General features: G+C 37.4%; 1 protein-coding gene across 1 annotated transcript in view; it reads right to left on the bottom strand.

The window, feature by feature from the left end:
* SYNE1 (spectrin repeat containing nuclear envelope protein 1) overlaps positions 1-24,166 on the bottom strand; it is a 464,341-nt gene that overhangs the window by 273,452 nt on the left and 166,723 nt on the right. The window contains exons 30-41 of the mRNA XM_082855887.1: positions 23,862-24,032; positions 22,694-22,834; positions 18,649-18,809; positions 16,523-16,673; positions 13,176-13,403; positions 12,694-12,792; positions 10,999-11,186; positions 10,481-10,604; positions 8,032-8,198; positions 5,640-5,793; positions 3,256-3,884; positions 627-806 (exon numbers count right to left, since the gene is read on the bottom strand). Of these exons, the coding sequence (XP_082712013.1) occupies positions 627-806; positions 3,256-3,884; positions 5,640-5,793; positions 8,032-8,198; positions 10,481-10,604; positions 10,999-11,186; positions 12,694-12,792; positions 13,176-13,403; positions 16,523-16,673; positions 18,649-18,809; positions 22,694-22,834; positions 23,862-24,032 (2,393 nt within the window). The remainder of the gene's footprint in view (positions 1-626; positions 807-3,255; positions 3,885-5,639; positions 5,794-8,031; positions 8,199-10,480; positions 10,605-10,998; positions 11,187-12,693; positions 12,793-13,175; positions 13,404-16,522; positions 16,674-18,648; positions 18,810-22,693; positions 22,835-23,861; positions 24,033-24,166) is intronic.

Below are 24,166 nucleotides of genomic sequence, written 5' to 3'. Positions count from 1 at the left end.
GTATACACCAAAAAATGAACATGAGTGTTTAGATATGCTTTATTTACAATTGTCCAGACCGAAAAGAATCCATTTATGTGTGATTCTGAAAAAGATGATACTACAGAGACAGAAAAATGATCAATGGTGGCCAGGGATTGGGAGTGAGGGGAGGGATTGATGACAATGAGACATAAGGGAATTTTTTCAGGTGGTAGAACTGTTACTGTGAAATTTGATAGTTGTGATATTCACACAACTACATGAGTTTGTTAAACTTCTACAGTTTAAGGGTATACACTTAAAAGGATGAATTTTACCATATGTAAAACATACCTCAACTACATACAAATACAACAAAATGAAAAAGAAAATCAGGGGTTAAGACTCTCCTGGTGGCACTTTGTAACTGTTGACAACTCTGGATTTTAAGCATCAAATTTTATATGTAATTGTTATCTCAAGACAGCTTCCTCAACAAAGTTCTGTAGGACTAAATTTTTAATGTTACTAAATAGACACAGAATACCTAAGTTGGCAAAAGATATTAAACTCTTGATCACACCAACGCAAATCAACAGGCAATGGCCCAATGTCATAAATTAAGTAGAAAGTTAAAAACAAAAACTGAGAAGTTTTTTACTTACTTTTCATGAATTAGTGTTTTGGTGTCATCCCAGGTAACCTCTAAGCGGTTTATCTCCCTGTCGACTTCAGGTGCAAAGACTACATCTTTCTGAGCAATTTGCTTAGCTTTGTCTTTCAGCCAACATAGTTCATGCTCATGAGAATTCAATTCATCTTCTAACTGATTGAAAACTCTCAACCTGCAAATTAAAATGTTATTTTATCATCAATTTACTAAAGGTAGTGAACTAGTATTTCCTTTCCATAAAGCATGCATATTGGTAGCTAGAAAAGCTTTTAACAGAGCAATTCATGTATCTCAATGGATAAAGATGTTTTTAAAGTTAACTTTGCATACTTCAGACTGTACCTTAAAAACATTTTAAGTCATTCTTACTATTCACCTTCAAACTGCTATTAAGTTTGTATTCTCTTTCTGTTTTGCTTTGGTGGTATAAGAATTTTGACTAGGGCCGACATTGGAGGTAAAGTAGGTGAGTACTTATTGAAAGGTCATTGGTAAGAAATTCTTCTGGGGACTTCCCTGCTGGCGCAGTGGTTAAGAATCTGCCTGCCAATGCAGGGGACACGGGTTCGAGCCCTGGTCTGGGAAGATCCCACATGCCACAGAGCAACTAAGCCTGTGCACTACAACTACTGAGCCTGTGCTCTAGAGCCCGCGAACCACAACTACTGAGCCCGCGTGCCACAACTACTGAAGCCTGCGTGCCTAGAGCCCGTGCTCCACAACAAGAGAAGCCACCACAATGAGAAGCCCGTGCACCGCCACGAAGAGTAGCCCCCGCTCCGAAACCAGAGTAGCCCCGAAACCAGAGAAAGCCCACGCACAGCAACGAAGACCCAACACAGCCAAAAATAAAAAGAAATAAAAAAAAAGAAATTCTCCTGTGCCATGAAGTTCAATTCATATTAATAGTAATATTTAAAAATAAAACTTTACCTACTTTTTGAAAAGATTACCACTAGAAAATGATCATGGGTTTTTTTGGTCCTTAATATATCAATATTTGAGTATTTGTAAACAAAGTGGTCACAGAGAGGCAGCCACTGACTCTTGTAGTTCTTGCATTCTGGTATAGTGCTGACTATATGCATTATCCCATTTAATTCCCAAAGCAAAGCGGCTAGGAGCAGGCATTATCAAAATAGCTCCATTTTATAAGAAGAGAGGTGATTTGCTCAAGGTCACCGAGTAACACATGAGTATGGTATGACTGGGATTTAATGATCAATAGATTCCAAGCAACATTTTCCGTAGTCTCTGCGCAACCTTGGTGAGTTCAGTGTTGTGGGTACTGACGTGGCTCTCGAGCCCAACCCAGGCCTCCTCCAGCAATTTTAGGATCTCCTGGTCTGCTGGAACCGAGCCTGCGAGGAAGGGCCGTGCAGCACCAACCCTACCGCTCATTTCCTGGCTGAGCCATTTGCTCCTTTGCCACACTTCGCTCGTCCTTCTACCCTTACTCTGGAGGCCATTTTTCCTTCCCAAATTTTATTCCCTTTTGTAAATTTATTGCTAAGCTAGTCAGATAGCTTATTGCCCATGAGACATATAACCTCAGGAGTCATTATCACCTAACCAAAGCCTTAGCTTGATGTTTGATTCTGGTTAAACGGAAGCAAATGGCAATGACTGTGGCAGGGTCAATATAATCTTTATCAATTACGGGCGCCTTAGCATGAATGCATTTCTGCTGTTTCTTTGCCCCCTGAAAAATGCAAGAGAAAGCTGAGAAGATGAGTGGGGAGAAGTTCTACTGAGAAGGAAAAAGAAGGTTGAAAAGATCGCTATAGTAAAAACTTACTTCTCAAATTTACTGCGGAAATATAACTTTGACCCCCTAGCTTCTCTGTTAATCTCACCTGACAAAACCCCGACTTTGCTTAAACCCACTTCTCTGCATTCTCCACACCTCTAAGCAAACAGGTAAAAGTAGTGAGGGAGAACCACTTTGCCAGGCTGTTTGGTTCCCCTTCAAGTGAATGAATACAAATCTCAAATGGCAGCTTATCACTTACCAAGCACCAGAGGCTTCATCCCCATTTTCCCTACGTTTTCTCCCCACAACTTCCTGTCACTCACTCTCAACTAAGGACCTCACTCCAGTCCTTTCTGAGAGGCTAGAAGCCACCGGGAAAAATTACCTCATATTTTACCACAGAAATACAAATCTACTTCACTTTCTTTCTCCTCTGCCTTTCATTCTTGTTACAGAAGACGAGTCCCTTCTTCTATCAGTTAAAAACTGCTTAAAAATAGATGATATGATCAATATACTCTATGGTAAATAAGAGTGGCTTATATATACCTCTTAGGAAAGTCCTTAAGGAAAACAAGGAAATTTTAGTACTTCTTAAGTGTTAAAATAGTCACTAATTTTATCCTCAAAATATATTTTTTTTTTGGCCACGAGGCATGCGGGATCTCAGTTCCCCGACCAGGGATCGAACCCGTGCCCCTGCAGTGGAAGTACAGAGTCCTAATCACTGGACCGCCAGGGAAGTCCCCTCAAAATATTTTTAAAATAAGTAGCTAAATCTGGTACTATTATAGTTTTGCACAAGAGTTCATTCCAGACCAAATAAAAAGTACACAAGACAACCGGCTTCCACGTAGTTTCCATTCACCTCTGTTGAAGCGCTTGGCGGGTTAGTTCTTTCAGCTGCTCTCTGTCAGTCCTTTCTTCGATGTCCTCAATGCTTTTCAGCAACTCCTCTTTCTGCTCTTGGAAGGCTTTCTTCAATACTGCCAGGGCGTCTGCCTCACTCTGCTTGGTTCCCAGAAGGTTCTGGATCCTCTCTAATTCAAAGCAGAGATGATCAGCTGTAGTTCTGCAGGAAGTCCTCTGCTCAGAACTTCCACTTTTGAGATGGTATTGGGCTTTGGTAAGAAGGCCATCAAGACTGATGGCAGTAGCTTCTAATGCTTTCACATCTCGGATAGCATCCTTGAGGTCCCTTTCTAATAAGTCAGACTGTTTCTTATTCATACTGTGGGTTGCTTCCACTGTTTGCCTCAGCCGGTGGAGAACCTCTGACAGAGAGGCATGGCCCTGCAGGAATTCTGCCAGGTGGGAGAGGGCAAGTTGCCGCCTCTCCACGACCTGGCTGGCCTCCTCAAACAGCTGGTAGCAGTCCTCCGCTTTGCCCTGGAGGAGGTGAAGGTCCTCAGCGCGGCCCAGAGCACCCAGCTTCGCTAGGTGACCCTGCAGACTCTGCAATTCTCCCTTTTTGCTCTCTACTTCTGCTGCATGGTCCTGGAAGAGAGAGTTAGTTATTGATTCCCCAGATACACTGTTTTACCGACACAGATATCGTCAGGATTTGTGATGTCAAGATACATTTTAAATGCAATGGACGGCATAAAGGTCAACTATGGCAAACCTTGTAGAAACAGTTTTTAAATTTCTTTTGTTTTGCTTTGTTTATCTACATATTTCACATAAAGCATAACTCTCATTTGGAACTAATTCATTCCATGGAAAATAATTTCTTTGTGGATAGAAATAGTTAAAGGAAATTATAGATATATATAATTATATACATATGTGTGTGTATACATACATCATACATATATGTATATATGTTTAAAAATCTTCCAAATATTCGATTTCTTTTAACTATACATATACCTACAATATAACTAAAATATATATAGAATTAGTTCTATTTTAGAATTAATTAATTTTAATTTAGAATTATTAATATATGGAATTAGCTCTATTATATATAATGCATGTTAAATATTTACATTGTAAATATTATAATAATATATTTATATACAAATTATAGTAGTTATATATGAGAGATAAGCTCTATTATATATAATACATATATTTAAATTTTACATACTATAATAATTTATTTATATACAAATTACAATATTTATGTATATATTAGAGCTAATTTTAACAGTTTGTAGGGAAGGAGTGTAAGCAACAGATGAACATTAACACCTGTTCAGAGGTAGTGAATAAGGCAGGTAGAAACCTGCACAAGTTTTAGCTGCCTTCTCTTTAAACAGATGTAGATTAACCAGGGTGAGCCTGTTGTATAGGAAATTTGGCTAGCTGTCAATAAATCTGGCTTAAAATCCAGCAGAGATTTGCCAACGATCTCAGCATGGTTCCCATTAAAGACAAATCATCATCTGTCTTGGTCTTGACCACAGTGGCCTAAATATTCTCCTCAGCTTGACTCCTAAACTTTAGAGGGCTTCTTTGAGCATTTACGTTAGAAAATTTACAAATCCACTGTCTGCCCCTTTGCGGTGTAAATTTTTTTAAAACCTCTGGCCAGCTTTACAACTCAGAATATCTTTCTCAAGGACGGGGGAGCCATCCCTTTGAAATGTAAGTCATTAAGTAAGACAGCATCCCTGACTCCTAACAGGAATATATGAGGAAGTACTTTTCCTTTGGGTAAAACTAATTAGCAAACCCAGCACAGAGTCAGCACTCAATAAATACTAAGTGTTTTATTAGTAAATATTGTTATAAGCTTCCTATGCAGCTTATCTTCGACTATCCCAATGCTTGATGGTCAGTATCTGATTTTTTAAATGTTTTATTTTTTGATGCCTGGATAGATATTATGTATAAATTATAAATAAGGAAAATAACTCGTAAATTTTAAATAACTTTCAGGCTAAAGAGTAATTCAGAAAAACTCTATCATTAAAGCTTTGGAATTCAGTAGTAGTTTTCAGCATTGGAACAAAGCAAACGAAGCTAAAAAAAGGAACATTCTTATCACTTCACCCTACAAATCATCTGCTCCCCTTTGAAGGAACAGTGTCTTAAGGTGGTTGCCTGTTTTAACTGAAGTAGATTTATCTATTTAATTTGTCTGTAATAACACATTGCCTGGACCCATATGCTCAATTATTAAAACATTTGCATATTAGTAAGAAGTTAAATTGCTGTCAAGTGTTTTTTTTTATGTTGCATCCCTTTATGATTCAAGAGCTCTCTTACAAATAAATTCTTCAGTCTTAAAAGAATGCACTTCACCTTGTGTCGGGTACGAGCCGCTTGATGGTCCATTATGCTTATCTCAGAAGTCATCTGTAATTCACTGAGGAACAGCTTAATCCAGACAGAAAAGGAAAGCAGCAGTTCATCAAATTGCTGGTGTTCAGCGACCACAGACTGAAGAAAGTTAATCCTATGTACAGAAAGGTGTTGAAGTTAAAATGCCCCACAGCTGGACAGAATGATGATACGTTTTTTGGAATAAGCTTAACCAAGGGCAAAAGCAGTGTTGTCATACACGGACAGACCAGAACTCTTGGTGTTTTCTACTTCTCAAACCCCCTTTCTCTCACACTTTTCCTGCCTCAGCTAATGTGACCACCATCCACCCAGATGGTCCTACGCGTCACCCTTCGTCCCTCCATTTCTTTACCACCACATCTGCTCTGCGCTGATCCTGTGAGCACCCCCATCACGGTACGTTCTGTGCTCTTCTCTCCGCTTCTACATTCTGGTCTAACTCTCTTCATCTGTCGCCTTGCCTCCAACTGCTGCCACACTGGCCTCCTTCCTGCCACCGTGGCCTCCCTTCAATCCACGTTGTAGGTAAAAGCCAGCAATGACCTTAATGTAATCAGAACGTTCTCTGCCAAGCTTAGACACGGGGGCAATTTCCTGTTGCACATAGGAAGGCAAAACTCCAAAACTCCTTACTGTGGCCTAAGAAGGATCCCACGTAATCAACTCCTGTGCCCCCATCTGATACAGCGAGGCCTCACGCTGCCACTCACCTCTGTTTCCCCAATATCCCAGCTCACTACTGTCTTAGAGACTTTTGGCTCCCCCTGCCTGTATCCTTTGCCCCCAAAGTACCATGAAACTGCTTCCTACACAGCATCTGGATCTTAATAGATGTCACGTCCCCTGAGATGTGGCTTGGCCACCCAATCCACGGTCCCTACATATAACCCTATTTTGTTGTTTTCATATTACTGAACACCACCGGAAACAGTCTTGTTCATTCATTTGATTAATGATACATTTATCCTCTTCCTCACTGAATAAGAGATTGGACTTTACTTGCTTTGCTTACTGCTATATCCTTAGTACCAAGAAAGGTGCCTGGGATAGGGTCAGGGATCAATCACTGCTTGTGTAATAAATTAGATGGATAAACAATAGACAAACAATAAACAAACTCTGACCTGATCTGAGGTGAGAGTCCAAAGCTGGCATTAAGAATAATACCTTAATCAAATATTAATATTTGTTACAATGGCTCATATCCAAAGTTCAACTTTTTAAATAGACTTTCATGTTTTAACCCTTACAAAACCTTCTACACATTATCTTTACAAGCATATACTATATTTTTAATGCTTTTATACATTTGTATCATTTTAAAACCCTTTACTTTCCCTCTGGGAGACAGGCAGAAGGCAGATCCTCCTCTATTTTACAAAAAATTACTCATCTTTCAAGAGTTTGGCACCAAAACCTTTTGTCAGCCTTTCATGAACCCATTCAAATGTCCTTTCTTTTTGTTCCCATAATATCCTGTGCTCACCTCTCATTGGATTTCTTGTTATTCCCATGCTGATCTCTAAAATAGTTGAGGTCAGGTTTTATTTATTTTTACGGTTTCAATTTCTGATATGGTGCCTTGTACTCAACAGGTACCCAATAAACATTTGCTAATTGAATGAATGAATGAATAGACAATGGAACAAATACAAGTTCCACGGAGGTGAAGAGCAGAACTCTGCTTACTGCTGCTATAACCCCAGCACTCAGAAGAGTGCAATACTCATTGTAAAAACTCAGTAAATATTTGTTGAATAAATAAATTAAAAATTGACTAGAAAGGTTAAATGCCTTATCCAAGATTACATGGGCAATCAATACCAATTTAAGTCAAAAATTTGGTTTCTGGCATCTTAGAAAGGAATAAATGTCAATTGCTAATCATCTAGTCAATTAACATTTAATCCATTTTTGTCTCCTTTTAATATAATAATAATTTCCCTGCTCTCTACAAAGATCTATATAGAAATGAAATGGAAAAAAAACACATATCCTCTGTTGAGAAATAACATGTGAGGCAAAATTTTAATTACCTTTTTTCTCCTGTACATAAACAGCTTGGGCAATAATAATACAAACCCAAGTAATCCTCTGCTCTTCAATATTGTTCAGCTAATTTGATCATTTGCCCGGATTGCAAGACTAAAATTTTGAATTGAGGTTCATTAGAACTACTAATTATGAAGCACTTTGATTTTTAAAATGATGAATAAAGTAGTTTTTTCCCTTCTATAATTATGCCCTGAATAATTGGGTTAAATAAAGTAAACAAAGCTAGGCTTTCTTAATTTATATGCTCACCATTGAAAATAATGAACAATACTAGAAGCTTATTTTGAAACCAAACCTTTTGCTAATTATCTGAGGCAGGTCTCTCCATCTCTCATCCAGGTGCTCCAAATGTAGTTTCATCATTTTCACATCATCTTGGGAGGCCACTGAGAACAGGGATTCCTTTAGTTGCAATAGGTTGCTGTAGTTTGAGGCCTGGGATACAATTTCATTTTGCAGCCCCTGAGAAAAAACAGAGTGGATTACAGATCTCATCCCAGTGAGACTGACTAGGAAGGACCATGTGACACAGGTGGTTGCTATCCAAAGGCTTTGTGTTCTTGCAAAACGGAGGTCATTGGAACCAGGCTAAAAAGGGTTTTTATCCCTTGGTTTAGAAATGGATCCACTTAACCTCTAATGCAACATTAAAAATGCTGCTGAAACCTGAATGAGTGTCCCAGTGCCTGGGTTATATTAAGTTAGGCAAATTTAGAAGCTGTAGAATTTCTTTCAGAATAAAGAAACTGAGTAGGTGAAAAGAATCAAAGAAAAACTGTTGCTGAAGAAAAACAAAGCATATCTAACAATGACAGAGGTACAATTCTAGGTACTGGGAACACAGTGTGTCTCTCTGTTTAGAGACTACATTAGGCCAAACCAGGGAACTTAAAGGGTCTTCATTTTACTTTCGTGCAACAGAACTACTCATTTTTAAATCAGGCAATGAATCTCTTAGGTGATGTGAGTGGTGCATAAAAGCTGTGTTTCCTACCTAATAAGAGATAAAAGATAAGCACTATATAGACAGCTGTAGCCCGGCACATATTTGATGCTTGTCAAAATGTTTTCTTTCCCCTCCCTAGTGAGGCCACATGTGTGATACAAGCAAAATTGCTACAGGTATCAGAGGGAGGAATACACAGCCTATGGACAACAGGAAAGACCTCAAAGGAGAACCAGGACTTACGCTGAGCTGGATGAAGACACAGGCCAGGAGGTGGGAATGTACAAGGAACGTTCAGACCATGGTAGGGAGGCAGCTTGGCTGACACAGTGCCTGGATGGGGGCCAATCTTGGTCCTCTAATTTGTATAGCACTGTTTTCCACACAGAGACACGTAGGAATACAGTTGTATTTTGTTTATTTATTTATTTACTGATTTACTTATTTATTTATGGCTGCTTTGAGTCTTTGTTGCTGCGCGTGGGCTTTCTCTAGTTGCGGCGAGCGGGGGCTACTCTTCGTTGCAGTGTGCGGGCTTCTCATCGCCGTGGCTTCTCTTGTTGCAGAGCATGGGCTCTAGGTACGTGAGCTTCCACAGTTGTGGCTCACGGGCTCTAGAGCACAGGCTCAGTAGTTGTGGCACACGGGCTTAGTTGCTCCGCGGCATGTGGGATCTTCCTGGACCAGGGCTCGAACCCGTCTCCCCTGCATTGGCAGGCGGATTCTTAACCACTGCACCACCAGGAAAGTCCAGGAATACAGTTTTATATGGGCAGATATCTTTGTATCATTTTTAAGAAAAGGAGCTACGACTTCCCTTCTTAGAACAGCCCACAATGCATTTATAAGAAGATAAACACTGGATTGTGGACTGAGGGTTGCTCTTTATCCTCAGGCAGGACAGTCACTGGAGGTTTCTGAGCAGGGACTTTTTGGGAGATTAATGCAGAACATTGGTGTTTGATAAACTAGAAAGGCAGGAGAACCAAGAGTGTGAGAAACCCTCAAAGTCAAGGTAGGAGAACATCTGAAGATAGGGGGATAGGATCAGATGCTACAGACATGCTCTGATGGAGTTTTTAGAGAAGCAATTATGAAAACTAAAAGAACTAGTTTCCTCTTAAACATTTTGTAAAAGGTAATGGGAGAAAGTTGGGGTGTAAATCTGTTACACAATAAATATCTTTTGTGAAGCAATATTGCCTGTTGAATTTTCTGGCACAGATAGCATCGCTTAAAGCAAGTCATTAATCTCCAGAAATCAGTAACATTGTCTGTAGTTTCAGTAATACTTAAAGATTATTTTAAGTATAAAATGTTGGCTTCTTCAAGAATGTAATAAGCTAGTATTCTTTGTCTTTCTATCTTCTGCATTTGTGTTTATTCATTTTATGGTGTCTTGTTTGAAAATAATCATTACTGTGACTTTTTTACTACCCCAAATTCATACAAATGCAAAAGTAGAAGGAATACAGCTATTACCCAACTTCAAAAATTATTCACTGATGGTCAACCTTGTTTCATCTACGTTTCTACCCATTTCTCCTTCAACTCCCCTGCCAATAATTTGCATTCAAGTGCCAGACATTATGTTGCAGGATTTTCTGATACATCATGGAAACTTATCATCACAAAGTTCACCATGACTTTGTCTTTCAGGTCAGGGCTGCTCTTCTTTGCAGGATCATGAAACGAAAACAAGAAGTTAAGTTGCAGAAGGGATTTCGTACTTGATTTTGTTTTACAACGCAACCATAACAAAGAGCAGTTCATTTTCCTCTCACTTCCTTGAACTTGCCTGTACTAATTGAAGTTCATTCTCCACCTTGACTCTGTCTGCAGAAATGTTGGCTTCTGGGGGACTGGCTATAGCTTCACATCGCTCTAACCAAGTCAAAAAGGTAGACAGTTCTTTCTCTAGCCTACACAAAGCAGAGATAAGAAACAAATTCATGCAAAATTATCATACTTGAAAACTTTTCTGAAAGGGGTTCAACAGTAACCATTATAAATACATACCACAGTGTTTGTTGTCTTTTTCTAGACGTGAAGGTGGAAAAACCACTTCTTTCGTGTTTGTGTATGAACTTGCACATGTGTTTAGATGTGTGCAATGTGTAAAGATACTCATACATCCCCTCCACAATCAGGGATCTTCATCTTATAATGAAGATCAATGTCTTCCCATGGTAGGCACATGAGTTGATGAGTTTTACATGCGGGATGATCATGTCCCATCACTTGAAGTCCAGAATTTCCTAGTTAGGAGTAGCTATTGAAACCCTGGCTGCCAACTGGAGAAGGAAGGCTGCTCACCTCTGCCAGTGGGCCAGCAGCTTCTCGAGCACAGTCTGTCTCTCCTTAGTCTGACGCAGCAAACACTCATAGTTCTGCTTCAGGGCTGCAGCCTCCTGGATGGAGGAGTCTCTGTGAGAGACCTTGCGGGCGCCGGCTGACAGGGCAGCCACCGTGCTGGTCAGTGATTCCAGGGCCTGACAGAGATCCTGATGTGAGAGCAAAAGAGTTCCATGAATGCATAGCATCAAGAAAGGAGACCTTCGTTTTTCTTTGAGACCCGTTATCACCAAACGTTTTCGCAAAGGCATAATAAACAGCAATGGTACTAAAATATGTCTCTGCCCATGATTTTCAGCAAAAAAAATTCTCTGCCCATGATTTTCAGCGAGACACAGTGAAAGTGACAAGCAAGTTACTTCATAAATGCAGAAGTCAAAGGTGAGAATGGAGAGACTATTCCCCAAATAAGAATTTGTTGCTGTTTACTGAATAATTACAACCTTCCCTTAAGGATTTAGAAAATTTGTGAAAATTGTTATTCATGTTATACCAAATATATTTTTAAAAACCCTACTCCTAATTTATAAGAGCTACATGCAACATGCTATAATTTTATTAAAAAAAAATATGGGAAGTTATGGCTGACATAGCTGCCATCAGGAATCCATGATAAGGACAATTAGGGAACCTGAGAATGTGGCAGGCACTGTGTTATGTACATTATATATATTATCTCATTTAATCTTCATAAGAACCATAAGAGGTATGTTCTTTCATTTGCCCCCATTTTACAGATCAGAAAATCAAGATAGAGAAAAATAACTTGCTTTATTTAGGAAATCCAAATATTAGAAACATACAATATTATCCTCTCTGGTACTCAATTGTTAACTTAGTTGTCTATTAAAATAATTCTATCCAATCTAATTTTCCTACTTTTCCTCATTTGGGGGTTATTCTTTTAAAAATTACATAAGTAACACAATAATGCATTCTTATGATAAATATTCAAACAATATAAATTCCACTTTCTCTTCCACTTGTGCTTTTGTCAACTGTTTGCTATTACTGTGGCCCCTTTCTCTGTATTTGTGCATGCATGCACACATAATAGGGATTATATATATATATTTTTTTTCTGGTTTATTAATTAACACACTTCTTTTGAGTATTTCTTTGTGCATGATTCTCTTGCTTTGCTCCTTCCTCTGAATTCTTCCAGAGGCATCTATTGCTTTGCAAAATATCTCACAGTGGTTACCAGTTCAGGGACCAGATCAAAAAAGCTAGCCATTGTGGAAAAGATCAGTGAGGACGTGATCTTTGCACATCTGAGTGTAGTGGGTTAGAATCTGAAATCTGCCATGCAAATGTATACATATTTTTCTGCACATTTAATTTTTTATAATGTTGGCAAGAGGTAACGGGGCTTATTACAGCTATAATCTGAAAAAGTTACATGTTCTAATTATGAGAGAGAAATATATCTTAAATGACTACTCTTTAAAATACATTTTTAATGAAAACTTATTTGCACAGTTATATTTCTTGTGTTATATGAAGTGAATATGTTTGATCTATATTATTCCTCAAGTAACATACAATTTTTTTCAATTTTAACTCTAATAAAAATATTTACTGTTTTCCTTTCAAGCAGGAATTATCACATTTCCGAGTAGATAAATAAGAAGAAACGTTGAAACATGCTCTTACCATATGTTCTTGGAGAACTTTGTATGTTTCTGTAGCTGAAGAACATATTTTAATTGGATCAGCAAGTTTATCTTCAAATTCAGACAGAGTCTGCTGGATCTAAAACATTGGTAATATATAAAAATGATGATGGGGAAAACATACATCAAGGCAGAGAAGGTTACTGGGGAAACAGCATGCCTATCTTTTTTGGATAACATTCAGTGTGATGATAAAATCTATTTTTTTAAAAAAACCCAAATCAGTGTGTTCCACTATTTGAGAGAAATATAATTAAGAATTAATACCTATCTGAACAGAATATATAATGGCATTTTTATATTCCCTGAAAAAAGGTTACATATAAATTACAAACTCAGTCATCACTGACAACTTGGTAAATAATTGGCAAATTGTGTCTTTTCCTTATTCCATTATTTCTGGACAATTGATAAAATGCAATGTGAAATAGGTAACTTTAGCATGCAAGGACCAATTGTTACCTTTTTAAGATTCTCTTCAAACTTTTGCTGCTGAGATAAATGTCCCAGGATTGTTCCTTCCAGACTCTGTGCATGTTCTCGGAGTTCTTCCCAGTATCTTATTATCTGTGTTAACTTGGCTTTGATTCGAGCAGATTCTCCAGTGGTAATAAATTGAGCAAAAGACTGAGCTGCTTCTTCTAGTCCTGTAATGCTGCTGATCTTACTTTCTATTTCCTGAATCGTGACCTAATATTTAAAACAAGAAAAATGACAATGTAGGCTGAGCAAGCCTGCCTTCCTGAAATGATATAATCATCTGCAGAGAGAGAAAATCAGCAGAATTTTTCCTTAACTGACATTTCAACATACTTGCACCATTAGAAAGCAGCTAGCTACAAACAAACACCATGTGTTTCCTGACCTCGTCTGGGGAGGATACGTATGCAGACAATGTCTGAAAAATACAAACTGGTGGTGGTCATACTCGCTGGATGGAGAATAAGGAGAAAAGGCCACCCCTGCTCACAGTGAAGCAAGAACATGTCCCTGGAACTCTTACAGTCTCTCTGAAGGTACAGAGAATTCTCTGCTTGTCCTATGAGTCAAGAGTTTTGACCAACGGGTCTGGGAAGTAGTATGTTCCCAAACGCATAGGAATGCTAATATTGGCATTCCTTTAATTTTCCTAAAATGAAGCTATTTCATATTTTACCAAACTAAAAGCTTTTCTGATTCTGCTCCTACCTAAACCCAGTCTTTTCATATTTATCACCTATACTTTATGCCAATGGTTTCCAAATTTGGAATACATTAGGGTCTCCTGGCTCCAACCTCAGGGAGTCAGACTCCCTGGGTCTCAGGCAGGGCCCACTTCGCAGCTCTGACAACTTCCCGGGTGATGCACTGCTGCTGACCCAGAAAATCCACTTGGGGAACCACCACTGTATTCACTAGCTGCAGACTCTACAGTAAGGAGCCTACAGACTATGATTTCCATTTGGGGCAGGAGGACATTTTACCTATTAGCCAACCCAAGAAAAGTACTGAAAGTGGGCACATGCGTGTGCGTGTGCATGCGCGTGTGTTGGGGGGGCCTCTTATAAACAGAGGTTTATTTATTTATAAGAGAAGAAAAACTGTTTCTCTGAGAAAAAGAGCCAAACCATTCAATCAAAATAAAGCCAAAAATTCAGACAAGTCTCAGTTTCAAATAATTTAAATAGAAAATACTGTTACCCTAGAAAAAATAAATGTGTGACTTCTGTCTAGATGAGACAACAGAGTCAGAAATAACTTCTGTTTAGATAAGACTCTTGGAAATAGCTGGCATCAGATTAGTGCCAGTTACACATCAGCTGTTTGTTTTTATTTTTCATATTCATGACTATAGTGGTATATCTGATAGATATTTGTTGTTTGAGCATTAATACAATCTTTCTTTGTTTTGCTGTTTTTTAAGATGATTTATTTTGGAAAAATTACTCATAATTCAACAAATGTATTTTGAGTTTTTTATGTGCTAATAGTTGTTCTAGGTGCTTCCAACACCTCAGCGAAACCATCTTAGTTAAGATCAAAGTTCTTAGTTCTTAGAGTAATATATGCCATTAACAAATTCATAGATGCAAACTATATAATTATATTGTTGGATTGTGGCAGAAAAAATTTCCAATCCACGAAGAGAAGATGGAAGATGAACCCAGTGTATGTTCTTATCATTTGTGAGTTATCAATTAGGAATAAGAAATTAGTCAATTTGGAATAGCATGTAATAAAGAACAAAAATGGGCTTATAGGTAAATATCTTCACAACAACACTCAAATGCTTCATTAATTTTAATCCTAAGAGTTTGAAGTGAAAATACTATGACACAACTGTTAACATATTTTGAATATTTCCTATAATGTAATCTTCTGTTTGGAAATAGAAAGGGAACCTATGAGCCTCAACTCCACAGTGCAGTGTATTCAACTCTATCTTGGCTTATTTCTAGCAAATATATTTTTCCTGATACTCATATTCATTTTTAGATAGTTTTCCAAGTGTCATATTGGAATATTAAAATGTATTTCAGCCTGACGGCATGGAAATCCACAACTGAATGTTTATATACTTAAAAATAAAATACTTAATCATTTTGTTTCTTAAAAGCAATGTGATGACATTTGATCACTGACATATTTCAGAAGTTCTGGAATTAAGGTTTAAGAAAATAGAAAAATGAATTAGAGGAAGGATAAACAAGTTAAAGGGTATATGTCAAAAATTTCTGAAGGAAGAATGTTCAGACAAAACTATTTCAATGCGCTATTCTTTGTTTTCTTAGAATTAAACGGCAACTTTTAAAAACAGTTTTAAAGATTAAACATATTTCATTCTTTAATGGCTGGGCATCTGTTTTGCCTAGTATATCACACAAGACATAAGCTAGACTGCATACACCAGACTCCATGTATCCTTGACTGCAGAAGATATGTGATAGGCAATCTGCACAGCTTGTAATCTTAGCTAAACAATATTGCATCCTCCCACTGTGCACATGGCAATGACTTGTTCTGAGTCGTAATGTGAAACATTCCCTCACCTTGGTATTTATTTTACTATATTTAATCGAATGAAACGGCAAAGGGTTTTCCCACTCCAAAAAAATTGCGCTGAGTTAGAAAAAGAAGCGGTTGAACTGTGAAAATGTGTTGTGTAAAAATAGCATAAAAGAAAGAGAAATGAACATTCAGAATTCATTTCTTTCAGCCCATTTTTTTTCTTAAGCTACTTGAATGAAATGGACGATGATAGTCTATGTACTTGGTTATTTTAGAACTGGAGGATAACATATCAGAGCGTCTCAGTCCATGCCCCCAAGGGCATCATAAATGCCAGCATTAGATCGATGGAATCTGATTGCTTCACGTGAAGAAAGTAATTTCTCCAACACCTCCTTGTGGCTGGTGAGGGTAAATGCCACCAATACTTGAGCTAGACATTTAGAATAGTTCTTAAAAATAAGGTTGTAGACGATGAACACATTTCATGGCGTATAAATCCATCAACAGGGCACTCTAATGGGGTTAATTCAAAATCAAGGAAAAGAATAATGTAACCATAAAAACATTTTAATGATATTGCACACAATAATGACTTTGAATGCATAAGCCAGACAATATTAATACATAATTCCATCTATTAAGTGTTGCCCAGTGTCAATCAAGACCTTTTAGCTCAGCATTTTGTGTGAAGTTAATTTTAATAGAGTCACATAGCAATGACAGATTTGTTCTGGGGACAAATAGCATTTGATGAAATGTAAGAAAGGCGCTCTTAAAACCTAGACATGGCTTATAAATGTAACTTGTGGGCAGGTCACCTTAATTTGGTTGATTTGTGTGTCCACGGCAGATGACGGAGTTTCCAAGGCATTGAGTTCTTTTTCTTTCTCAGTTATCCAGACGGACAGGGTCTCAAAATTAGTGCCAAAATGATTCCACTTGTTTTTCACCATTTCCATGGTTTTAATACTAAAATTAACCAAATTAAGTAAATAAAATGCAGTATCTTAATAGAGAAAAACAACACATTTTCCTTTAAATCACCAGGTGAAAAGATAGTGAAGACATCTGTGACCACATCAAAGCTGAAACTATTAGAACAGGGGAAAAAAATGCACATTTGATCTGAGTTAGTCAGTCCTCAAGTATTCCTGTCTCTTCTGAGAATGAGGTAGCACTAAGCTATGTTATGGATGGAACTGTGCTTTGAACAAAATATTGCTGGGTCCAAAGGGTTTGAATCCAGGCATAATCTTGTTAAACTGTGCATGCGAACAGGAGTTGCCAGACTTATTTTAGTAAACTTCTCACCTAGATTCCAGTGCACACAGTTTTTTTAACAGTCCTACTTTTGTCAACGTGGCCCTTTGGCTCTTAGAGGAGAGATACTGCAGTGATGCTTTATACTCAGAGATCTTTATAAAATACATCTTTATGAAGCAAGATAACGCTTGTAATCTGAATCCCATGCTGCCGTGCAGGAACTGTTTCTGTTATTAGAGTGGAGGCTGCAATCTATTGTCTATAACAATTTCAGCTATTCTTAGATGTCTGTATGATCTTGATTCTAAAAGACTTTATAAATTCTTGTACATGAGCACCCTAACTGCTTTTAGACAACTTGGGACTTATTTGTAATAAATCTAGTGAATAAAATTTCAATTATAGGTTCCCAGTTTGTATTAGTTATGCACATATAGCCATGGGATAGTTATGCATATATAACCAGGTGATTATGGCTTTCAGTTTAGAAAAAGACTGGGAAACTAAGAGTATATCATTGAACTGTTAAGTCCTTGGGTTAAAAAAAAAGAAGGAATTTCCCTGTTTACCAAAAGGCACTTGAAGACATCAAGGAAAATACAATGGCATCATTGATTGTCAAATTCAACAATACTGCAGCCTCAAATGTATACCCTGGATGAGTCTATGCTCTCATCAGTACAGTTAATTCAAGCTCTATTATATTTCAATTTTTTTAATGAAATAAAGATTCAAGTGGATATTTCTAATGGAAGTAACTTCCTTTCTAATAAACTCTAAGTTTTACTATTTCTACCTTGATAGATAATATTTAAAGGTTTAAGTCACAATTTACTTTAAATAAATTATTTAATAAATTTTAAAGTTTAGACACAGGTCCAACATTAATTATAAGGTGTTAATAGTATTAAAAACAAATTTTACATTTTAATACTCATCTAGAAATTATGTCCTATACCTTAAAAACAATACATGTTGGTGATCTGCCACTAAATAATCTTTAAAATAGAACCATTCAGCCATACCATTTTGAGGAACATTGGTCATATGTTTATCCCCTCCAAATTTTTGTGTGTGTCTATCTTGTACATAACAGGATACCATAGGCCAAACTATTTTCTTTCTTTTTAGATATTTAAACACTAAATGTTTAAAAATAAAATATATTTTTGAAATTAATTTTTGGAAATAGTGTACAATCAGTGACAATTTGAACATTGAGGCACTGTAAGCAAGCTCTGTGAGCTTCTTGGAGTTGAAGATGCTTGGTCTATGCCATATGTATTTAGGCCTAGAATCTACACAACCAAAAATCTACCCTTCCCTCTAACTGGTGACAGCAGAATAATGCAGTAAAAAAATTATCTTAAATATTGGTTCTTTTTTGAGATTCCCTTCTCCAGTGTACAAAGGCCACTGAAATTTTATAGATATGGCTTTCTCATGAACAGAATCAGTTTACGATGCAAAAACCACATCACTTATATTTTTCTGCTCTGTTACAGATGTTGGATTCTCTATTGGTGATATTTTCTTTTGAATTGTAAGTTGCTTCCTCAACACATGCTGAAATACACGGACACTTGGAGATTTTAAAAGAATGTTTTGAATACAATATACAGGAAAGAGTGTATGAAACTTTATCTCAGAGAAGAAAGTTTAGGACTTGTCAAGCACATACTCTTCTTCAAGTGTGTCTTCTAATTTTTTGACTTGCTCTTGGATTGACTTGGCCTGCCGTTGAAGCAGCCGCTTATTCTTGGGCCCAAGTGGGATCTCTGAAGCTTCCTTCACAAGATTCTCAGCCTGGACTGCAATACCTTCTGTTCGTTTAGAAAACTCCTAACAAAGATATTATAATTGTTAGAACAGCATCTTCTATTAAACTCTGCTCTCAAATAAGCTGCACATACTGTAGTCTCCCCCCAGAATAGATGGATAGATAAATCGATAGATTCAAACATATAAGAATGTTGGCATATAATATTCTTAGCAATAAAACAGACTTTTTTTCATTATGGCCAAAATAGACACTTTGTTAAATTATTTTCATTTGATATAAGTGAAACTACAACCAGACCTCCATAGTTGGAGAACTACTTTCATAGTTATCCAACAATTCTCAAAAAAATGTGTACTCCATTGTCTCCCGGTTTGGGTTTTCTGTTTAGAATTCTGAGCCACGTTATAGTAATTAACTTGTCTACACATATGTTAGTTTATTACAGGCCAGTTGGGCAATGATCATTAGTGATTTCTTTTTCAGTCATAAAGATAACAGATTTCTAGGCCAGTGAATATAAATACTTGTTTATTTAATTGAAGGATATCTTAGTCAACACAGAGTATCACTGATCTTTAAAAAAACATTTTGTTAACTAGTTCTCTGAAAAGAGCTATAAACTGATCTTAATGCTGTTAAATCTTGTTTACTATATATCCATATACTACATGAGGGAAAGAAGATAAGTTTTGAACTACTCAAACCTGGACTAGGGTTCTGGATTTGCTAATTACTAGTTGTTCGTCTTTGGCAAATTACTTTTCAGGCTCTTTCACATAAAACGCAGATAGTAATACTTTTCTCAAAAGTTTACTGTTAACATTTCATTAGCAATTTCATTTTTAAGTGCCCGGCACTCTGGCATACCTATTATCATTTTTTTTTTTACTACCTTCACATAAAATTGAGGATAAAATGGTTTATAAAGTTCACACACTGATTTTCAATAATAGTGAATCACCTTAATTCAAAAATTAATTTCATATATCTGAGGCACTGCTAAATTTTAGTTATCTCAACTTTGTCAGGTAAATATATTGAATACTGAATTAGAAAAGGTAAACCCAGAGACAATCCTGAGTGGAAAAAGAGTAACTTAGGGTCTCATTTCTTCTCCTGGATTATATCAGAGGAGCTTCAAATTTTGATCATAAACTGCTCTCTCCTAAATAAGTAGTGTAAATAATTTTTAAAAGTCAGACTCCTGATAGCCACCTTTTCCTACAGAGCATCTCTCAAAATCATTACATAACACCATATAAGATAGTTACTACATAATACTACTTCATCTTCATGTTTGAAAGATTTAACGTCCTCATAGAAAGATCAACATTACTTCAGAGAAGTACCCTGCAATTTGAAAGAATAAAAATGAGTAAGTACATCTTCCTATGGTTGAGAGATTTATAGTATCCTAAAATACAGTATGTACTAATGTCACAACATTAAATTCTGTGGTTAGAAGCATCTACTATCACTATATGTGAACTTACTGTCATTGTAGATTCAATTGTGAAATCTGTGCATCACAGCAGAACCCCATGAATAAAATAAGAAGCATAAAAGTGTTTTTTTCCCCCTAGCGTTTCCCTGAACCCAGGAAAACACATGGAGAAAGTAGAGTTATGTTTGAAAATGCTTATTTTATATACATTCAATCTGAGAGCCTTTTGTGGGAGCTGCGTATGGGGAAAGCACAATGCAGAGGAATCCGAAGAACAGAATGACGTTGATAAAAACCAAATTAAACAAAACCAGAATAATGTTGTAAGGCTTTATCTCTATGTCCTAAGAAGACATATGAGTGGCAGCAGGCTGCAGCTGGAAAGAATGGACTGTGGCATCAGACAAGGTCTAGAGTTGAAACTTGGCTCTGACCTTCACACACAAACTAGCTGTGGGACCTTGAGTCACACCACTCTCTGAATGTTCATCTCATCAGTAAAGCCATACTGTGAAGATTAAACATGATATTGCTATAAACACACACTGGCAGACAGAAAGCCCTCAAGTTCCTCAGCACAGCTACTCAAGGGTTACAACAGGCATGAAGGCTATATTAACAATGTCAAGGAAGCAGAGAAACAGAGAACAATTATTCCAGATGGCATATGCTTGTGCAGCAGTGTATATCAACAATCAGTGAAGTAACTCAGTTTTTTCATGAAAATATAATATGGAGGCTGAGGTTATGAGCTCTAGACTCAGACCTCTTGGGTTTGCATCCCAACCTCACCAGTTAGTAATCCTGAGATCTTGGATAAATTCAGTAACAACTTTGTACCTTATATTTCCTCATTTATACCACATGATTAATAATGGTAATAATCTCTAAGGATTATTAATTAATTAATTAATTAATAATCTCTAAGGATTATTTTGGTGATTAAAGAAGATGATAAACATCAAATGATTAGATCAGCAAATAGTGTATGTTCAATAATTGTTAGCTCACATCATTAAATCAATCCCAAAGTATGCAAGGTTATTGGCTAAGGAGAATTTTAAAAATAAGACAAAAAGACCACATTTGTTTCATCTATAGCTGGCAAACCAATTCAAAGCAGTTGGAGCTGCAGGGTATCAGAAACTCTGGATGGAACCCAGGAGGAACACCCATGTGTTAATTCACACAATATATGTGTTTGTATTTATAAAAGATACCTGATACATTTTTAATATGTAAAATAATTAAAATTAAAAATAAATAATTTCTATTTAAATGGCTGATGAAAATCATACAGAATTGAAAGATTCTGTGGCCTTATAAAACTTCCAACTCCTCAGTGAGTTAATAACAGGAGAAGTAGTGACAAGTTTACAGTACAAGAGACACAGAAGCCTTCTACTGGTGAGAAAACAGAAGCACAGGGGTTTCCTTGCTAAAGGTTATGAAAGGATGGATGTAAGAATGTTCTTTCTTATACATTGACAAACACATTTCTACACTAATTCAGTCTTTCTATAAACCCCAAACATATGCAATAGGAACCAAAGGGGCCTGTACAACTCTAAATGATTCGCACAAATTTACTGGTCTGCTCTGAGTGTCCAAGGTGTTTGAGCTTACAGGGTTGAGCTTACCAAGCACACCTACTAAATATTATCTCTTGGATGTCCCACTGGACATCAGACTCAATATGTTCAAAACGCAGTTGTTCATCTTCCCCCATTAACAGCTACTCCAATTTCCTGTCTCGCTCCCATTGTCTCCGTCAGGCTCAGAACCTTGGGTATCATGCTTTTTTCCTTCCCTTTGTCTCTTTTACATCTGTCCCAATATCTCCATTGCCATCTCCATTACCCTAATTCATGTTCCTATTCATGTACGCATGCAATAACTTTATAACTAGAACCCATGACTCCAGACTTCTACGCTTTCAATGTTCTACACCTGCTTAAGAAACTCATCTCCCTAAAGGGCAGCTCTGCTCATGTGACTCTCCTTCTTACAAACCTCTAATGGTTCCACGTAGCCTAGAGAGTAACGCTTTAGGCATTCAAGAGTCTTTGTGATGTGGCCCAACTTTCCTTTACAACTTCACTCCCCTTTTCCGCTTTATAGCAGAGAATCCCCATTTCTCACACTTTTATACTTCATGGCGTTTCCCATTACAGGAATGCTGGTTTTCTGCCCCAAACTCTGCTTTTCTATGTCTTACCTGCCCTTCGAGTTTCAGTTCAAAATATCACTGACTTCAGAAAGATGTTTTAGAAATTTATCCATCTATTAGCAAACTATTTCCCACTTTAATGAAAACATCTTGATGTTTCAATCTTATTTATATTTTCATTCCCCAGAGCAACCTGACCAATGTGTTGAAGAGTGAATCATAAGTAAACAATAAAAATTGATTAAATAATTATAATAAGTAATGAAATGAAACACAGTTTTTCTTGGGAATAATGGGTACCAAGGGACTATGTGGTCTTGCCAATATACCTTTGTCTGTTCCAATTCTGAAGATAAGCTTTCCAAACTGCTAAAACTCAAGAAGCGCTCATGGCTGGAACCTGTTTGAAAAAGGTATCTGACCACTGTCTCTTTGTTTGTTTCAAATCTCTCCCATTTTCTTAATGTGACCTAAATTAGAAAAAATAAATAACATATGATGTTATGAATTATCAGAATGTATCACAAAATATTGTCACATTTCCATTCATTTGTCAGGCTATTAACTTCCAGTTAACTTTCAGTTCAAATGTCAAACAATTACACAGAATAAAAATGATTTTAATGTCTTCTATAAGAATTCCCCTTTTGACTCTCAATTCATCTACCAAAAGAGGATGTATGGCCGAAGAGTCTGAGTTTTTTTTATCTTCTGTAAAGTCCTATGAAACTTAGGATATTACTTAACTGTAGATAAGGGACAAAAGAAAGAAACCCTCCCAATGTCTCTCAAAAAAAAAAAAGGAAGGATGAAAGAGAGAGAGAGAGAAGGAAGTGCAGCAGGCGGTGAGCAGGGGGAAATAAAAAATCCAAGAACTTTTTTAAGTTAATGTGTTAAGGACACAACAAACCATAAAGGTGTGACTGCTGGACTGTCCAGAAAAGTGAAATAATCCAACATCAATTTCTGGATTCAGACAAGTGTGGATTAAAATCCTGGCTTTACGGGACTTCCCTGGTGGCGCAGTGGTTGAGGGTCTGCCTGCCGATGCAGGGGACACGGGTTTGTGCCCCGGTCTGGGAAGATCCCACATGCTGCGGAGCGGCTGGGCCCGTGAGCCACGGCCGCTGAGCCTGTGGGTCCGGAGCCTGTGCTCCGCAACGGGAGAGGCCACAGCAGTGACAGGCCCGCGTACCGCAAAAAAAAAAAAAAAAAAAAAAAAAAAAAATCCTGGCTTTACAATTGATCACTGCTCTGTGATTTCAGGGAAAATCCTCTCTTTGTTTTTAAGCATCCACACTTGGAAAATGTGCTAATTACAGTACCTATCTCACAAGGCTGATGCTGTGATTAAAAGAGATAACTCATGTTAAGTGTTTAATGGAATGCAGGCGCCTCAGAGGCGGGAACGATAAACCTTTGCTCCTGCTAGTAGGACATGTGTAACCTGTGACCCAGAAGTTAATACAGGCCATGACGTAACTTCCGGTCTCCTACCTGGATGCGGCGCTCCTGCTTCTCCCGGCTGTGCTCCACGTTGTCCAGGGTGCTCTCTAGCTTCTGCAGCTCCTCTTGGACTCGGCCAGGCAGCCCACCTTCTCCCTGCCGAGCCTGTGCGATCTGCTGCTGCACATCCCTCTTCTTTGCATTGATCCTCTTTGTCTTTTGCTGGAAGCATTTGTTCAACAGATGGATAGAAATATTAACTGTCTAAGCACCCGGGCAGGGACATAAACACCCACACTTCAATAGTTACGGAAAGGTACAATCTCCCGCAGCAGGGGCCCAAACTGCATTTTAAA

The sequence above is a fragment of the Leucopleurus acutus genome, assembly GCF_964270905.1.
Source record: "Leucopleurus acutus genome assembly, chromosome: 15".
NCBI classification, from domain to species: Eukaryota; Metazoa; Chordata; class Mammalia; order Artiodactyla; family Delphinidae; genus Leucopleurus; species Leucopleurus acutus.
The sequence above is the reverse complement of the archived record's forward strand: the minus strand, read 5'-3'. Positions and strand labels throughout refer to the sequence as shown.